Raw genomic sequence first — 19,732 nt, forward strand, 5'->3', positions numbered from 1 at the left:
GGCGCGGGGCGGGCGGAGGGAGAGAGGTGCGGGGCGCAGCTGTGCGGGACACCCGCGAGCTTTCCGTTTGGCCAGCCGGCCATCCGCACAGCAGAGAGAAAGAAAGTGGGCACCGAGGCGGTAGACACACCGCGCTGCAGGTTCTCTCTCTTGCCGCTATTTCTCCTGACAGCCCTGCTTGGGCATCACAACGTGTGAGATTGCACTGTGGAGGGGCAGATGATGGCCTTGAGCAGAGAGAGGTTCGGAAAGAAAACAGAATTCAAGTGCGGACATCTGTCTCAGTCCTGGATACCGGGGATATGCCCACATACACGCGTATTTTAATTTTTGTTCTGAGGTGTGGACCCTTTTTAAAGCAACCTGGACCACCACTACCTATGACGTACATTGCACACAGCTCTGGGGTAGATACCTTATGCTAAGTTTGAACCAAAGAACCAGGATTTTCAGTTTTTCCGACTGGAATTTTAAGAGTTGGGGTAATATTTCTAGAATTGTCAAAAACAGAAAATCAAAACTGTAGCCATGATCTCTCCGTGGTGCTGAAGCAAAATTCCTTGTCCCTGTACCGTCGTAAACTTTCAATGTTTTCAGGACATAGAATTTCCCTGTAGCCCTTACATTACATTCTAATAGTAAATGTTTTCGACTCTCAAGGTTAAATATCTGGTAATTAAACGATGTACAAGGTTGGGACAGGATCCTCAGTCTCTTAGTTTTCATATAGGATAGCCAGCATTTGAAATCTCTTTTCTCTCATTTTAGACCAGATTATAATTTCGCCATTTGTTCCTTATTGATTTTGCCTTGCGGTGAAGAGGAAGCTGCATCAGAAACCTGCGCATTCCGTGGGTTTCGGCTTAAAGCCCACACCCGGCCTTCGGAACTACATTTCCCAGAACCGCAGGCGCACTTTTAGTGAGGCTGCGCATGCTTACTGGAGGCGAAAAGTAACAGCTTCCGGCTAGTCGCGTGGCCGCGCACTGAGGATCGGGAGGTAAGTATGGACTATGAGGTGGGCAGCTTTGAGTTCTAGAGAGGAATGAACAGATGGAGGGAGGCTGAACAGCCACCTCCTACCCCCCGGTACTTAAGTGCTTCAAGAAGGCCTTGGTGCATAAAGTGGGACTTAGGCCAACGTGTGTCGTGTCTGAAACTTCTTGGAGCTAAGAAAGTCCTACCGGCGGGGCTTAGATTCTGTAACTAGTTTAGAGGGCCTCTACTGCACCAGAATTGCTCAAATATATACAGTAGTAGCCCATTGAAGATACTATGGGATGAAGGGGTGGCGGGAAATTATTCTGGGTTTTACACGATACCTTTCAGAGTTAATGATCGAAGTGGGTTTTGAATCCTTTATTACAAAGGAAATGTGTACCCTTACCATTTTAAAAAAAATTTTAAAGAAGTTTTGTACATTTGGGGCTTGTTATTTTAGGGTGGATGCTTAGTGCGCCCAGGAATTGCCTTTGTGGGTATTTGGTCACCGCCACAGTTTCTGCCAACCATCTGAATCTCACTGATAAACCTAATGTGCTGGAGCAAACAGGACTGGGCCACAAGTTTTGGGGTCTGGTAACTGATCCCAAATCCGTGTGACTGGATTTATCTCCTGCCCCAGTTCATGCTTATAAGGATACATAGTAATACTGGGATTCTTACCTTGAAAAACCTTTTGATTTTGGTAATTTGAACTCTGAAGTCCTGGTAAAGGTAAATCTTTTTTTTCCAAACCAAGTGTTTTGAAAAACTAATATATGTTTAATCCTACACCTAGAATTAAGTTTTAACTCTTCCCTACATGTATGACAGATCTGGCTGTTTGATTTACATCTTTGTACCACTTAATATGCATTCCCAGGCATTTGTGGCAGAGGTCTGGCTCTGATATACCATCGAGTTTGCAGTTTTTACTTTCTTGGAGTGAATGTACTCAACAAGCAGTCCTGATTATATTTTCCTCTTAATGTGTTTAGAGGTGCGTGGAACTGGGTAAATATATTCTATCTATAGCATTAAATATTCAGAAAATGTTTTAGCAGCTAGTAACTGCCAGTGCTAATCACGTGTTTCTCCTTCTTACACAAGCAACTCTTTCAGGCCTAAATTTAGTGCTTGAAATAGACAACTGACTTTAAGATATTCTTCACTGGATTGTACCCAGTTTAGTTCATTTTTGTATCTGTCTTCATGTCAGGCTGCATACAAAACCTTTCTGAGTATCATTAGATGGTGAGAGGGAGAACCATGGCCTAGATCTAAGTTTTCTTATATTGGAAAGTACTTAAAACAAGGTTCATTTTCATTTCAAAATTCTTTAATAGATGAGCTTAATACGAAATTAAAAAAAAACAAACAAACCACCACAGTTTACAAGTCTTTTCAAAATGGCACTTACTGGATTTCAGTAGTTTTGACCTCCCCACCCCCATTGCTGTATTTGAGAATGGCAATTTAGAATTCAAGTGGTGTATGAAATCTGTGTGACATACCAACAATACTAGGAAGAACACTGAAGTCCTTATTCTGTGTTCTGCCTGCTTTTCATGGTAGTTGTTTTTAAAGGAGAGATAAAGAACTAGGTTATCCTAAATCCTTTGTTAGGAGAGACAGATTTTTTAAAAAAATGACTTAAGAAGGAGAAAGAGGGAAGGGAAGCTTCTTGGGTATGACACCATTTGCAAGGTCACAACGGACACCCCAACGAAGGGCAGATCTTTTCTTCTCCGTTGGTACTAGATAACTGTTTGGAACATATATGTGTTGAGGCTTGGACTGAGGTTCTGGTCGGGAAAGCATTTGCCCTCGGACACTCCAGCGTAACTCCTTTCTGTTATCTTCACCAGGAAACCGCATTGAATCCCAATCCCTTTTGTACTCAAAATATCTGGCTACTCTGTCTATCTTGCCTCGGTTGCGGCTTAATTGATCCAGTCTGGGGAGAATAAAGGACTTGGGTCTGCTGGCAACAATCAGGTCTTGTTCATAAACAGGAGGGCCCATTTCTTCCCTTTGTATATAGCAAATGAGCTGATCTTGTGAAATTCCTTGGTATTCACATGGTAGGTTAAGTTTTTGTGACGTGTCAACTGGGGATGCTGTGCCTTCTTGGAATTGCAAGTTCATCAGCCTGTGTCTCAAGTCCCAGAGATCCAAATCGCTTTCTGTACCAGACTCAGACTCACTGATAATAGACTCATCTGTCACCAGCACTTCCCCATCTGGCCTTCTACGCAGCACCTTCCTCTTCATTACTGGCTTTCTGCATTTTTGGGAAGTCTCTGAAACTGTTGATGAAGTGACACGGCTTCCTGTATATGGGAAGTGCAGGTGCATAGGAAGAGCAGCTCTTTTTCCTGGTGTTATTGAGGCTTTACTGTAGGGGTCATACTGGCCAGCCTGCACTTCTCTCCTTGAATCTCCTTCACCCTGCCCTGCACAGATATGTGTAAATGCCGTAGCAGCAGCTAACATTCGCTCTTCTGGATCCATATTGGACCATTTTTGTCCACCCGGTCCTTTCAGTTGCTCCATTGCTTCCTCTACACTATAAGCTCGTCTGTAAGAGATAATATGGGTCAGTTTCTACCTAATTGCTCTTTGTCTTGATCTTACAGTTAAATGGAAAATGGCAGATAGTTGTGGAAGAGAGATATCTTATTTCTTACATTCATTTCTACTCATTTCTTATACTTTCTATTGCCTTATCACATTTAATGGTTCCTATGATAAGGGCTCAGTTCTGCATATTGTAAAGCTCGAGACTACATGTAATGGAGCATGATGCTTAGTGAACATTATATAACATGCTTAGAGAATGCTGTAATCCTTTTATTTTAGGCTTAGTTCCTTTTCACAGGAAGCTCCATGAAGTTAACTTTCCAAAAGGTAAATAGCTCTAGTAAATAGCAGAGCTGAACTTGTAGCTCAGGCAGTCTGAATTACACTTAGTCCTTGTTTTTATTCCCAAGTAATGTAACCCGAACATCACAAGAGTAACATTATACATGCATACAACACACATGTGAATGCATATACTATGAAATAAATCTGTTCTAATAAAAATAACTTGAATATACATTATCTTCAGCACCCAGTGGTTGGTTTCCTGACTGCTTTTAAGGTAGGTAATATATTGCCTGCTACTTGGTTTCCTTTTTCTCTTGAAATTGAAAAATCATGCATAATTTTAAGCCTGGATTTCCCCACCCTGATGAAATTTCTCTAGAAGGAAATTTCTTAGCAGTTTTCTAGAATTTTCCATATTCAGACTAAATTTTTTGCCCCACTATAAAGTAGCATGGTGTAAGGCCTCTCTGAACTTTAAAGACTTGTGATTTAGCTGTCAGTACAGGAAAACTTACTTCATGTTTTGCCAAATTCATTTGGTCCCTTATTGATATAATCTAGACCTATAATCACTTGTTAAAAATTAATGTACAATGAGTATCTTGTAAAGTTTTACATACTTGCACAAGCACAGGTTAAATTTCCAGCATGAAATTACCTCTAAAGTTTTCCACCCCTCCCTCCAGTGGTGTGCTATCAAATTTTCTCATCCTTGTAGACTGTTCCATAATCAACTGTCTTCTTATACTGGAACATATTTTCATAAACCTTTCCTCCTTTTGCACAAAATAGCTGGTCTTTGCTCCTTTACCTCTCAGTTTGTTAACATTTTATTATCTTTATATTAAAACATTATATTTATAAACTAATTTTATACAAGTTCTAAGTGAAGTCAGGCAGGTGTTCTACCGCCGTGCTGCACCCTCAAGTCGTGTTTGTGGCTGACCTTTAAAATCTATTCTTGCTAGCCTAAGTGCTTTAGTTTTTAGGTAGTCACTTTTCTTTTTCTTACAGTTCTTGGGTTTTATGGTGTTTTACTTAGAAATTACTTTCCTCTAGGGTAGCTTAGTGACAAGAGTGATTGCCTAGCACACAGGAGGCTGCAAGTCCAGTTCTTATTGCTCTCCCCAAAATCTTTCTCATGATTTATATAAGAAAAGGCTTCCTTTAATCCCAGCAGAAGCCAGAGGCAGGTGGATCTCTGAATTCAAGGTCCGCCTGGTCTACAGATTGAGTTCCAGGTTAGCCAGGGCTACACAGAGAAAATACTGTCTTCAAAAACCAAAAGGGCATTTTCCTATCTTCTAGTAATTTTAGTTTGACTTACAAGATTTAAATGTTTAACCTTCTATCATAAATTAATTCCAAGGATTAAAATGGAACTTTTAGACAGAGCCTTAGATGCTAACCAAATAACCACAGTCACAGATTAATTAGAACCACCTCAGTGTTGAAACTACCCTTTGGTTACTGAAATGCATCAGAAACTTCACCTTCTAGATCCAAATTATGTCACACTAACTTAACCGTGATAGAAATATTTTATAAACACATGAAATTTGGTTGTAAAAAGTCAGTAATTATTACCTTTTTTCTGCCATTAAAACTGCTTAAAGCAAGGAAAATTTGTCTCCCGGTTCTTCTCCCAATGGGAAATAAAGTCATGGATAATATTTCTTCAATTAAGATAGCTTCTACTGTGCCACCTTTAGAACAAAACAGAACATTAGATAACAATGTATATAGGCCACGTACTTGAAATATTATAAACAATAGAAACAATCATAAGTAGCCCACATAATTCTTACCATTAAAAATACTGGACAAATATACCAAGAAATCAAGAAGAAATGTTATAGGGAGAAAACAGCTAACCTGAGTCTTCAGTCATCTTGGCTAGTGACAAAGAAATGAATTGAGACATTTCTACAAATTTAAAAAAATTCAAAAATGGGTGAATGTTTTTCCTTTTATGAAGTGGCCATATAGACTATGAAAGAACAGAATCTGAGCGATGAATCTATAATAATTATTCTAGTAATTAGCCCTGGCTAGCCTCCTGGAACTTGTCCTCCTGTCTCTTAGGTACTAGGACTCTAATCTTGCACTGCCATGCTTAGTCTAGATATTTAATCATGTGACACTGACATTACCAAAGGAACCAGCACTGAAAATGATATATTACTTCACTATCTTTTCCACTATCTTTCTACAGGGTGGACCTGCATGATTTCTTCCTGGGGATGCCATGGCTGAAACCACAGACAGAAGTCAGATTGAGAAACTTCTAAGCAGAGTAAAGGAACTGGAGCAGGAAGTGGAAAGACTTAAGAAAGAACAAGCCAACAATATAAAAGACTCAAGCGGCAGAGAAAATTCAGGCTGTGGAAAAGCTAAGCGTGCTTTTGATTTTAGTGCTCATGGCCGTAGACATGTAGCTCTAAAAATAGCCTATCTAGGCTGGGGATACCAGGGCTTTGCCAGTCAGGAAAACACAAGCAATACCATTGAAGAGAAACTGTTTGAGGCTTTAACAAAGACCCGACTAGTAGAAAGCAGACAGACTTCCAACTATCACCGGTGTGGTCGAACAGACAAAGGAGTTAGCGCCTTTGGACAGGTAAGGGCCAATACATGGTTTCTCAGAGCCAGTAATAACAGGGAAATCTGAGTGTACATACTGAGTCTTGCTAGCTCTGCAACAGTTTCTCTCTGTAATTCCACAGGTAATTTCTCTGGACCTACGTTCTCAGTTTCCAAGGAGCAAGGATTCAGAAGATTCTAATTTAAAAGATGGAGCTGATGATATTGCTAAAGAGATCCGTTATACTCACATTCTCAATCGGGTGCTTCCTGCAGACATCAGAGTATTGGCCTGGGCCCCTGTAGAACCTAGCTTCAGTGCTAGGTTTAGCTGTCTTGAGCGGACTTACCGCTACTTTTTCCCCTGTGCTGATTTAGATATTGCAACTATGAATTATGCAGCTCAGAAATACGTTGGCACTCATGATTTCAGAAACTTGTGTAAGATGGACGTGGCCAATGGCGTGACTAACTTTCAGAGGACTGTCCTGTCTGCACAAGTGCAAACAGTGGCCCAGAGCCCAGGTGAGGAGGGAAGGCAAGGGCCATTCCAGTTATGTCAATTTGAAGTGATTGGCCAGGCATTCCTGTATCATCAAGTTCGGTGTATGATGGCTATCCTCTTCCTGATTGGCCAAGGAATGGAGAAGCCAGAGATTATTGATGAACTGCTGAACATAGAGAAAAATCCCCAGAAACCGCAATATAGGTAAGTTAAATCAAACTAGTATATCCTTGTCCCTCCCATTATTACTCACCGATCACTCTGCCCTCATTAAACTTTATACTTTTTGTCTATATGTATGTCTGAGAACTATCTATGTATCTGGTAACCACATAGGCCACAGAAGGTGTCAGATATTTTGAAACTGGAGTTACAGAAGGTTGTAGGTCACTATGTGAGTACTGCGAATTGAACCCAGGTCCTCTGGAAGGACTTAACCACTGAGCCATCTCCCCAACTTTCTCTATAAATTTGTAATTTATAGAATGTTATGAATATGTAAGAGGGGGTGCTATCTACTAGTTTTCTCATTGTTTTTTTCCCTATTAGTAAGAACCACTGGCTAACTGCTGTGTATTCTCATACTTGTTTCTCTTTAGCATGGCTGTTGAATTTCCTCTAGTCTTGTATGACTGTAAATTTGAAAATACCAAGTGGATTTATGATCACGAGGTTCACGAATTCAATGTTACTCACCTACAACAGCTATGGGCTAATCATGCTGTTAAAACTCACATGCTATATAGTATGCTACAAGGACTAGACTCTGTTATGGTAACATGCGCAGCAGGAACAAAGACTGGTGAAGCAACAGAATGGAGAAACATTCGACCCTCTGTCATAAAGCACACTAGTGCCTTTGTAGAAGGAGTGAGAATGCGCACATATAAGCCCCTCATGGCTCGCCCCAAATGCCAAGGACTGGAATCCCGGATCCAGCATTTTGTACGAAGAGGACGAATTGAGCACCCAAATTTACTCCATAAGGAAGAAAAAAAAGCAAAGAGGGACTGTGCTGACAAAGAAGAAAATATTGTTTTAGAGAATCCAACGAAGAGGGTTTGTATAATAGATGCAGAAATTAACAGCATTGTATAATCCCAGGAAGCTAGCATCTCTAGCAGGATCCAGGGAGCAACAACGAATTAAAATTTTAATGACTAGCAAAAGACCTAACAAGTTCTTAAATATTAAGGGTGTATTCTTTAATCCCTGTCCAAAAATATTAGGAAATGAAAGACGCAAAGACCACTTGTCAGTTATATGCACCTGGAAATCTGTGTTTTTCGTTCAAATCCATTAAAGCCTGGTCTACAAATATATTTGTTGTTCTTTTTCAAGACAAATGTGATAACTACTAATCTGGAAGATCTTTGCTAAAAGTGTCTTTTCTAAGAATTCATAAATTATAGATGTGTCTGTGCCAGGCATAAAGCTGCCCAGAATCCACCTAACTCAAGGCTACACAGCATGTTTTAATGAGACAGCTAAGAACAGAGGCTGACAAACCTTCATAAGGGTAGAAGTAAATATTTTTAGGTTCTGAAAAAAATGATATATTGAACCTATCTTAGGATCCTTTGAGTTGTAAAAACATTTTAGGTTCTTGTTGACCAAGTTCTGGAAGGTTCAACCTGGCAGAACTTGAAGACAGAGGAGGGAAAAAAGTTTTGAACCTCGTGGTGTAGATGCACATACTACTCCCAGCTTTTGGGTGGACACAGGATCTAGAGTTCAAGATTTTCACCACAGAGTGACTTAAGGCCAGCCTGGGCTATTAGAAACCCTTTCTCAACAACCAAACACGAAAAGGCTTTGAGTCTAAGGTGGAAAATACAAGTTAAGGGTGGGAAATTAGCAAATAGTATGGCTAGAAATTGACAAAAGCTTAATTTAGATAAGCATTGTGTCATATTTTCTAGAGCCACTGAGAAGTTTTAAAAGAAAATTATGTAGCAAAAGCATTGCTAATATTTATAACTGCTAATATGTATTCAAGCATACCCAATTCTTGTCCTTTGTAACAATAAATACCATAGCAAAATTACTTAGGCTTCTACCTTAGTAACTTGTCACTACAGCAGTGTTATGCAGATTTACTAGACAAAAGCATTTTATTACCAAGCAACAAGTAACTACTTATGTTCAAGACCCAAAACACTGAAACTGCTAAATAAAGGAACATGTAAACAGGAAAACAGTATTTACAATATTCTGGTGCTGCCTAAGTGCTAGAGCCCCTAGGGTGGAGCACAGTATAGAATCAAAGACTTCAGGGTAAGAATCCCAGTTTAGAAGATTAAAGAGCTTAAGTGAGGTAGCTTGTGCAGAAGTGACACAACACAGTACTAGCTTTCACAGCCCAGCACAGGAGCCAGGAGAGCAGTGACACAAGTCAGTTGTCACATAACATTCTAAAAAGGACTGTTTTGTCCTTTTTAACATTCTGAAAAATTTTATGTGCCGTGTGTGTGTGTGTGTGTGTGTGTGTGTGTGTGTGTGTGTGTATACATGGGGGTCTACAGGGGTCAGGAGAAGTAATCTTTAGATTTCTTGGAGCTGGAATTAGGCATTTGAGAGCCATCCATTGGGTGCTGGGATCCCAACTCTGGTCGTCAGAGCAATTTCTTACCTTATTTTGGTTTGCACTGACTGGCTGTATTTGAGTTAACAAACAGGAAACCTAGAAAAGAAAAACTGACTTAAGAAACATTCTTATTTAAAAAATCAACTCTACATTGAGGGAAAAACCCAACTAAGGAGTGTTATATTCCAGGAGGCTATAGAAGCAAGAGTTCAAGGCTGAGGCAAATCCTTTCAAGAGGTTCTCTGGGTATGAATATAAAGGAAAATGGAAAAGTTATCTTATTGGTTGTCAGTCACCACAGAAGCAGCAAATGATTAATTCCTAAATGTGTCTTTACAAAATTACTTCAGAGGGGTAATATTCATTTAAAAAGTGGAATTATGGGCTGGAGAGATGGCTCAGTGGTTAAGAGCACCGACTGTGCTTCCAGAGGTCCTCAGTTCAATTCCCAGCAACTACATGGTGGCTCACAACCATCTGTAAAGAGGTCCGATGCCCTCTTCTGGTGTATCTGAAGACAGCTACAGTGTACTTATATATAATAAATGAATAAATCTTTTTTAAAAAAAGTGAAATTATTTCAAAAGGTTTCGAAGTTTAATTGAGACATGTATGTATCTCTTCTGGAGTTGGCCTGGGGTGATTTTAGACTAAAGCCAAGATGATTTTTAATGGCATCCTTACAGTGATTAAGTCCTGTTCCTTGTGTTTGAATTATGTCGTCTTCATTTTTACACTTCAAATATACACTTATAAAGTGAAATGTGACTTTTCACTTCTACAGGTTATTCTCAATCCTTTTGCTTTCTAAATAAAACAATCTCACGAGAACGGTCTTATATTTTGTGGATAAATATGTGTAATATTGACTAAAATACCTATCTTTCCTTGAACAAAACAAACGAACAAACAAAACCAAAGTCAGTTTAATGTTCCAGGATTACCTAGTTTCAGCTAAAAAGATTTCAGAGGGTAGGATATTTAACCCTTTAAATTCCTGGATTTGTATACAACTGAAATTATGGTGCAATTTAACTTCTAAGTTAAATGACAAACTGCTCTCTCGAAAAACTCATTATCTCGACCCACGCGTTAGAGTGCTATTTTCTCACTTTCATCAGCACTGCGCACTGAAAAAACTAACCAACCCGAAAGAAAGGGCACTGTATTATATTTGTATTGTACAGCTTTTATCCCTGGGTTAGAATCACCCACAGGGGTTCCTTCAGTTTTACCTGCTATCCTAAATCCTAAGCAAAGGGTATGGACAGCTGGTTGTACGCATGAATCCACGGAAGGTGAAACCCAAACTTGAGGCTACTTCCCTGCTCTTCCAACAATAACACCAGTCGCACCATCTGGCATGGGCGTGCTGGGAACTCGTCTTCCCCAGGGACCCGTCCCCACTTCCACGCTAGCAGGGAGGGCTCAGTCCGCTCGCTTGCCCACCGGGCAAAAGTGGCGCAGGCCGGGTGTACATCACATTGTGACCTGCAAGGGTATGAGCGGCCTGTATCCCGGCAGCAGGTTAAAGGCGTCCGAGCAGCTCACGCCGAGATTTACCTTGAACGCAAGAGCCTGGAAGGGAAGAAAACGCGAATCCACGTGCAGTGGCCGAGGGAAGGAGCGAGGGTCTCCGCTGCACCCTCTTTCAGGAAAAGTCCACCCGCTTCGCGATCCTCACCAGCCTTAGCCGCTGCAGCTGAGGGTCTGGCAGTCTTGTCGCAGCTCACTGCGAAGCACTGCCTCCAACCAGCGCAGGCGCACAATTCCAAGCTCTGAGTAGTCGTTAACGGTTCACTGTTCAAGTTTAAATCCCGGAGCGAGCCCACGCCCTTGGCTCCGCCCACCAGCTCTCTCGTTGGTCCAGAGGCCAAACGTTCTCTACGTTTACATAAGGATTGGTGCACATTTTCTTTAAGCCCTCCCCCTCGGGCCCGGAAGCGGGGCTTGAGGCGTGGAGCTGAAGTGGGATCCCGCCGTGCTGTGGCGCGGTAGCTGTTTCCTTTTTGTCTGAGTTAGTCTGGCGGTTGGGTGACGGGCTGTCCTTGCTCCGTGCCGCAGCCGCTCTTGGTTGTGGTCGGAGGGGAGCGGAGGGGAGAGTTCTGGGGCGCGGCTGGGCCGGCTCGTGAGTCGGCTTCCTCTGCAACCGGCGGTAGGACCGCCTGACCAATGCCAACTGCAGCGGTCCCGCGGCACAATATGCGCCCTTCCAGAATGCACTATTATTATTTTTCTTTTCTGAGCGTACTCTTAAGAAAAAAAAATATATGCCTGATGTTTAAAATGTTTTGTGTACGTACCTGGAAAAAAAGTGCCCTAGTGCTTTTGGGATTGTTGAGGGTAAGATTGGAAGAGGCCCCCATAGTTTAGCTTTCTAGTCACTGCATCGAATCTAGAGAATTTTGTCCAAATTCTAACGGTTGTATTTTCTAACACAGATAGGCAGAAATGTTTATTTCTTAAAAACCTAGAAAGCTGGGCTCATAAAGGGATCTTATGCCCTCTTCTGGCATCAGGTGTTCATTAGACAGAGAATACATACCCCCCACCCATCCTCTCCACTTGCCCCCCAACCCCCCAGGTTAGAATGCTTAACTCTTCCCAACATTCTTCTTTTTCTCAGGCCTTTGCTCTACCTCTGAGGCAGTTGAGGACTTATTGAAGAAAACTGAATGGCTGCCTCTTGATGGACAATTTAGCACACATTCTTTTCTTAGGACTTATTACATGAATATCCCGTCTTCATGTAATGCTTGCACGGATTTTTCTTTAAGTATAGAACCTCTGGCTAGTGTGTCTCAAACAAGTTTAGATGATTCATTTTCTTACCCATTCAGCTTTATTTCTATATCTCAAGATAGGAGCGTGTCATGTAGCCCAGCCTGGCCTTGATCTCAAGAGCCTTTTCCCTCTGGTAGGAGGACTACTTTGCTGCCCAGCAAAGGAAGATACATATAACTATAGTACTATAACTACACTTGCTTCATACACAATAGCTCATATGATTTAATATCCAGTGTCTAATTTTTCACTTGCTTCTCCGAGTCAGAATTCAGAGTTGCACATTGTGATTGGTCAGTTTATTCCCCTTATAGTTTACTTTTAAAGGAGCCAAGCAGTTGGATTTTGACGAACCCCTCTAGCAAGTGTCTTCCTTACCTTTTGACAGCCGAATAGTTCTCTTTTTAGTTCCCCCTAATTAGGTGTAGTTAATTTTAACCCCTCAGCGTCTTCATTTATAGGTTTGGATATTTTCAACTGGTTATATGGCCATACTTAAGTTAACCAGTCTTTGGTGGTATCTTTGCTTACCTTACCCCTTTGTTGACATTTTAAATCCCCCCACCACAGTTCTCTGATAATATCCTGTCTCTGTAATTTTCAGTTTTTTCTTCTTTGTCTTCTCAGTACAGGGGAGTAACAGTAAAGACAAAGAACAGAAAAATGAACATAAGCAACTTTCTCTCGACACTGCTGCTGTGTTCTATCGACTTGTTTGTCCACACATTTATTTCATTCTTTTGCTCAGTTGCTCCTTAAGTTTCTACATTCTGAATTCTGTATCATCTGTAAACACAGTGCTACTTTTGATGGTCACCAGATATCTTAACAGTCATCAACTTCAAATGTTCTGTTTAGTCCTATGAGTATCTTATAATTTGTCCAATTAAATATTTATTAGGCACTTATTTTTTGCATTTTTATTAAATATATTTCTTTGTTTTTGTTTTTTTTTTTTGAGTCTATTTTTTTCCATCTTTATTAACTTGGGTATTTTTTTTTCTTTATTAACTTGAGTATTTCTTATTTACATTTCGATTGTTATTCCCTTTCCCGGTTTCCGGATCAACATCCCCCTAGCGCCTCCCCCTCCCCTTCTGTATGAGTGTTCCTCCCCCATCCTCCCCATTACTGCCCTAGTGTGAGGTCGAATCTCATAGATTCTCAAAAATAAAGAAAATAGCAACTCAATAGCAAATTGGATCTTCTCTATGTAACAGCTCTAGCTGTCATGATCATTGAACCAAACTGAAATCAAATTTACAGAGATCGTCTTGGCTCTGCTTCCTGAGATCTAGAAATAAAGGCATATGCCACCATCCTAGTCTCTTACGAAAATCTATAAATATAGCATAATAAACCCATATGGTTGACATAGACACTACGATCTCAGATTTGAGCTCACAGATCAGTGGAGAAAGCCAAGGAATATAACAAAAGGACAGTTAGGCAAATTGTGTTGTGAAGTACAGATACTGCTGGTACTTTACTGTTGTCAGAAAGTCAAACAATAGGATGAAAAGATTGGTACTATATGACTGTTTGATTCTAATACCTATAAGCATAGCTTTCAAGGCAAACACAATAACTTACTCTTTATACATGAAGAATGGGCCATATAGAACTATATGTCGAGTGCCTTATGAAGCAAGATCATTATAAATGTTACAATATTAATTAGTTACTTTCTGTGTGTTTGTGATATTGCATAAGGCATGCAGGTGGTAAAAGGAAAAGGGTATGTATGCTAGGGCTAAATGAGGACTAAATGAGTTCAGTTACAGCAAAGATTTCCCTTCTTTCTTAAATTCACAAAAACACAAAGGCAATGTATATACTAACCCAAGAGTAACATCTATTAATCCACAACAAGCAAAACAGAAATGTTTGTTTGGCAAATCTCTTTCGGGTCTTTTAGAAGACAAAAAGTTGCCTACTCCAAAACTTGTGAGTATCATTTTGGGTTTCTACAGCACCTCCATTCTAAGGAATTATTTAATCAAACAGATTAATGTTTAGATAACCTATACATGAAGGTAAGATCATTGTAAAATAGAAATAATTTGCACTGAAGTTTGAGTCATGTAATTGAAAGAAATCAAAAATACAAAATAAAAAGAAATAGTATTCCCACGTTTTACCCTGATTGTATCAAAGATCCTAACCCACCAGCTTCTTGGAGGAAATGGGTCTAGGGAAGTACACCACTGATAATCCAACTGTAAAGTCCTCCAGCTTCTTTATGACTCCATATTATTCTGGAGTCAATCCCTTAATAACATTGCCTCTGAGATTACTCAATCTTTTATAATTAATATCAATAGACTTTTACTTTACTTTATCAATGAATTAGATGTACACATTATTTTTTTGCTATATAGTAACATCTTTCTTATAGTGGACTAGATTTAAATGCTGCCTAATATGGCTTAATCTATTTTAAGCTACTTACTAAACTTCTTTGGAAATATATATTTACTGTCCACATCTATTTTAGCACTATAGCTGAGCTAGGAATTTATGCTTTGTGTGAACCAATTTATCTTGTCAGACACATGAGCATTCCTGCCCATTTCTTAGGTATTTTAGAGCAGAGTTTTCTGGTAACCATGTTTTTAATCATGTAATCAATTGAAAATAGAGAAAATGTGGAATAAATCTGTGTATGGTAGTCATTTTTACAGAATAAAATTATGGAAGAATAATTGACAAATACTTGGGTTCTTAAATGTGACAGCATCTTTAGACATAGTTAAAAATAAGAAGTCACAGAAAGGGTTGGTGATTTAGCTCAGTGGTAGAGGGCTTGCCTAGCAAGTGCAAGGCCCTGGGTTCAGTTCCCAGCTCCGGAAAAAAGAAAAAAAAAAAAAAAAAAAGAAGTCAGAGAAAAGGAAATTAAAGTCTTAGAAGTAGGGAAATAATATTTATAAAAATAAAAAACTTAGGATACATAATAGAGGCCAGGAGAGACAGGAAGTAAAATACTGATTTGATCTCTAGAAGGGAAATATCCCAATATTTACTTAGAATGCCATGCTTAAGAAAGATATTCATAGAAGGAAACAGAAAGTAATAAAGGACCATTCACCAAAATGCTTTGGGGAACAGGAGTCCAAACAAAACTGTGATGTTACAAATTGGGGAAAAATGGATTAGGGAAGAAAATGTATTTGGAAGCTAAAACAGAAAAAAGTTCAATGACTTCTTTATTCCTCTCAGTTATTGCTGTGCACCCAAAACTGTCCTTGCTCAGGATCACAATAAAAGACATATTTGTGCTTCAGATGTGGCTCTCTATTAATACAAGCTTATCCTTATCCCACACAGGATATGTTATCCATAATTGCAGAGAAAGGACCAGAATCAGATCACATATTCGAAATTCTACCTAAAGAATCACACTGGTCCCTGAGGTGTAGGCTTGACAGTGAACAACACAGTGACTGGAGTGAAGAATACATGCTTATAACAGCATCGTTCTTAAAGATAAGGAAGGGTTTTACATCATCAACATTAACATCCCTCTAGAGATGCATATGTCCTTTCTGTCCTTGAGATTACATGAGGATGTCTGTTTCCTGGAGCTATGGACACATGACGTCTTGTGAGAGGCATAGCATTTAAAAGTCTGACAACCTCAAAGATCCATCACAAAGACACTGGTGAACAACCTCATATATCAGATGGTCTTTAGTTTGGCATTACAAAAGTTTCTCCTGATTTCACCTCTGACCATACCATGTGAAGTAATAGTGGAACAAGTTACAATAGTGGTAAAAGTGTGTTTCACAAAACACATGTTTCAATAACACTTACCAAAAAATGTCCTTCAGAAATAACAGCTCAAAATGGCTAGTCCACCACTGATCAAGAAACAGTAAACAGGGAAAGTCTGGGTGGTGTGGGAATGGGGTTCCTGCATCCGGCCAGGTGGACAGCACAGGAGGCAGCGGCTTCATCAGAGCAGATGTCTCTCAGCTGCAGGCACTGGTGGAATGGATAGGTAACAGAAGACCACTTCCCTTCCTCCTCAGGGCTTCAGCTCCTTCCTGCCCCCCACCAGCAGCCCTAGTAAACACTGCCAGGTCAAGCTGACCTGGACTCCCAGCTCTGAGGAGATCAGCCCTACAAAATTTCCTGGATTGTACCAGACAGGTGAGCCTTCACCTCCCCATGACATCCTCCACGAGCCTCCTGATATCGTGTCAGATGATGAGAAAGACCATGGAAAGAAAACAGGAAAATTTAAGAAAAAGGAGAAAAGGCTGAATGCTAAGCTGCCTTCTACGAAGACAGCTCTGGAGATGAAGCTGAAAGTCCTTCCAAGATGAAGAGGTCCGAGGGAATCCATGTGTTCAAAAAGCCCAGCTTCTCTAAAAAGAAGGAAAAGGATTTTAAAATCAAAGAAAAGCCCAAAGAAGAAAAGCATAAAGAGGAAAAGCACAAATAGGAAAAGCATAAAGAAAAGAAATGTAAAGACTTGACAGAAGCCAATGTTGTTAAAGAGTGGAAGGAAAAGAAGAAGAAGAAGAAGAAGAAGAAGCCAACTCAGGGGTCAGAGGTGCCTCAGACGGTCGTCCCAAGTCTCAGACCCATTTTCGGCGTTCCCTTGGCTGACGCAGTAGAGAGGACCATGATGTATGACAGCATCCGGCTGCCAGATGTCTTCTGAGAGTGCGTGAACTACATGGAGAAGCATGGCATGAAGTGTGAAGGCATCTACCGAGTGTCAGGAATCAAATCAAAGGTAGATGAGCAGCCTATGACCGAGAGGAGTCTCCAAACTTGGAAGAATATGAACCTAACACTGTAGCCAGCTTGCTGAAGCAGTATTTGCGAGACCTTCCAGAGAATTTGCTTACCAGAGAGCTTATGCCCCGATTTGAAGAGGCTTGTCAGCAGAGGACCACAGAGATGGAGAAAGTGCAGGAGTTCCCTAACTGCCGGAGTATAACCATCTTCTGCTTTCCTGGCTCATTGTGCACATGGACCACATCATTGCGAAGGAGATAGAAACCAAGATGAACATCCAGAACATCTCTCTAGTGCTGAGCCCAACTGTCCAGATCAACAATCGGGTCCTGTATGTGCTTTTCACACACGTGCAAGAGCTCTTTAGCACCGTGGTCCTGAAGCAAGTAACAAGACCTCTGCGTTGGTCCAACATGGCCACAATGCCTACACTGCCAGAGACCCAAACAGGCATCAAGGAAGAGATCAGGAGACAGGAGTTCCTTTTGAACTGTTTACATCGAGATCTGCAGCGCGGAATATAGGACTTATCTAAAGAAGAAAGATTATGGGAAGTACAGAGGATTCTGACTGCCTCAAGAGAAAGCTGAGGGAAGCTAAAAGACAAGAGTGTGAGACCAAGATTTCCCAGGAGATAGCCAGCCTTTCGAACGAGGATGTTGCCAAAGAAGAAATGGACGAAAATGAGGAGGTCATAAATATCCTCCCTGCCCAGGAGAATGAGATCCTGACTGACCAGGAGGAGGTCCTGGCCATGGAGCAGTTTCTGCGCAGTCAGATCGCCTCGCAGAAAGAAAATATCCACTGCCTCCGAGCTGAGATTGCGGAGATCCAGTCACCAGCATGGCCGCAGCGAGACAGAGGAGCACTCTTCTGACAGCGAGTGCGACAGCAAGGATGAGGAGGAGCTGCAGACCATTCTGGAAGACTTACAGAGGCAGAATGAAGAGTTAGAAATAAAGAACAATCACTTGAACCAAGCAGTCGGTGAAGAGCGGGAGGCCATCGTTGAGCTCCGAGTGCAGCTCCAGTTGCTCCAGATGCAGTGAGCCAAGTCTGAGCAACAGCTCCAGGAGGAGGAGGAGGAGCCTGAGAGGTGAGGGGGCACAGGCCCACTGCCCTGTGAAGGTGTCCTTGAGGTGATAGCAGCCAAGGAACAGGTGAAACCCTCGCCCAGCAAAGACCCGAAGGAGACGCATCTGAACTGCCCCGGCCCTGTGCATCATAGTGTAAGCGAGAGTCCACTGCCTGTCCTGCCCGGCAGCGTTCTGTAAAGGCTCTCAGAGACGCTCACTCTTGCACACGTCTGACTCCGCGTCAGGCTCAGGTCCTGGGAGGGTGAAGCGGTGGACACTCGGGGGTGGGGGGCTTGCAGGGAACACAGGCATTTCCAGATAGTGTCAGCTTATTTGAAAATTAATTTTCTTTGATAAAAATAACTATTTTAACCCTTGAGTGGCTTCTTTTTAAACCAAAAAACTTTTTGCTTTTTTTTGTTGTTGTTTAAATCACAGTAGAATCAGGATCTCTTTCTTATCAAAGGGTGGGAACCAAACCAGGTCACTTCTGCGCCTGCCTTGTGGACGCTCGTGGTCTCACCAGCCCTGCAGGGTCCCTGGCCACTCTTGTTCGTGCCTTCCACACCTTTTGGTACAGATTGTTCAATGGGGAGCTGCCTCATATTCTCTGACTGGCCAAAAAGGCTCTTGCTGGGGTTCCCTGTACCTGCCCTGTGTGTACCACTTTGCTTTTCCAGCTCGGGGTCTGTCAGTGTGAGTCAGGATAACCCAGTTTAGTTGCAGACGGAGGTTATCATGCAGCCTGCCACCAGCCTGGGCAGCGCAGGCCACCCACTCACTGCCAGGGAGCAGCAAGGGCCTCTTCTCAGAGGTGACCCTGAGGTTGCACAGGACGCTTCTCACACCAGAGTCCTTTTCCACACTGACCTTCCAGGAAAGTCACCTTCCACAGTGACTTCAGTTGCTAGCTTGGGCTGGGATACCCACACCTCTGCCAGGAAAAGCAATGTATATGCTCTCATGCACAACTTTCACCTGTCCATGTCATCTCAAGGGGCTGCTTAAGGACTCTGACAGAACTGAGTGGAAGGAAGGAAAGCATAACTGTAATTGATGCCACCTGGTGTTTGCCTCTAACCCAGACAACTGCTCCCAGCGGTCTGGGAGGCCTGACTCTTAGGCAACCGGATTTCACTGTCAGATGAGTGGCCCCCAGGGAGGTCCCCTGTGGCTCTGAAGACAAATGCCACACTCTAAAGTGAGCAACAAACCCACAGGAGGGCTCCAGTCTACTCCTAGTTAGTATTTATTTCAGCACCTGTTTTGTGTGATTTTTCATTAGCCTCTACCTATTGCACTGTTGTGACTTGTTGGCCATTATTTGATTTTTGTACAGAAAAAAAAAGCTTTGTTATAGAAATCAGCATACTATTTTTTAAATCTGGAGAGAAGATATTATGGACACTGGAAAGGTGGTCAGGTGTCAAATGAAAATGTATAAATGCCTTGCTGCACCTGTCAGATGTGCGACACTCATTCTATATTTGCTGGCAATATTGAAGAATTCTTTTTGTTTGTGTAAACTCTAATTTCTATCAAGGTATCATGGTTTTTAAAATTTCATTACAAATGTCTCAATGTTGGTTAACT

General features: G+C 41.4%; 2 protein-coding genes and 1 pseudogene across 2 annotated transcripts; 2 read left to right on the forward strand and 1 right to left on the reverse strand.

Moving 5' to 3' along the window:
* Positions 1-50: 50 nt before the first annotated feature.
* Positions 51-8,260, forward strand: Pus3 (pseudouridine synthase 3). The gene is made up of 4 exons (XM_032909650.1): positions 51-1,000; positions 6,068-6,472; positions 6,579-7,144; positions 7,540-8,260. Exons 2-4 carry the CDS (start codon positions 6,101-6,103, stop codon positions 8,036-8,038), a joined length of 1,437 nt encoding a protein of 478 aa, XP_032765541.1. The 5' UTR covers positions 51-1,000; positions 6,068-6,100; the 3' UTR covers positions 8,039-8,260.
* On the reverse strand, positions 2,309-11,294 carry Hyls1 (HYLS1 centriolar and ciliogenesis associated). The gene is made up of 4 exons (XM_032909651.1): positions 11,091-11,294; positions 9,573-9,623; positions 5,440-5,558; positions 2,309-3,562 (listed from the first exon to the last, which is right to left on the reverse strand). The coding sequence occupies exons 3-4, from the start codon at positions 5,451-5,453 to the stop codon at positions 2,635-2,637; spliced, it is 942 nt and encodes a 313-aa protein (XP_032765542.1). The 5' UTR covers positions 5,454-5,558; positions 9,573-9,623; positions 11,091-11,294; the 3' UTR covers positions 2,309-2,634.
* Positions 10,891-18,685, forward strand: LOC116907322 (annotated as a pseudogene).
* The last annotated feature ends 1,047 nt before the right edge of the window (positions 18,686-19,732 follow it).

The sequence above is a fragment of the Rattus rattus genome, chromosome 8 (genome assembly GCF_011064425.1).
Source record: "Rattus rattus isolate New Zealand chromosome 8, Rrattus_CSIRO_v1, whole genome shotgun sequence".
NCBI lineage: Eukaryota > Metazoa > Chordata > Mammalia > Rodentia > Muridae > Rattus > Rattus rattus.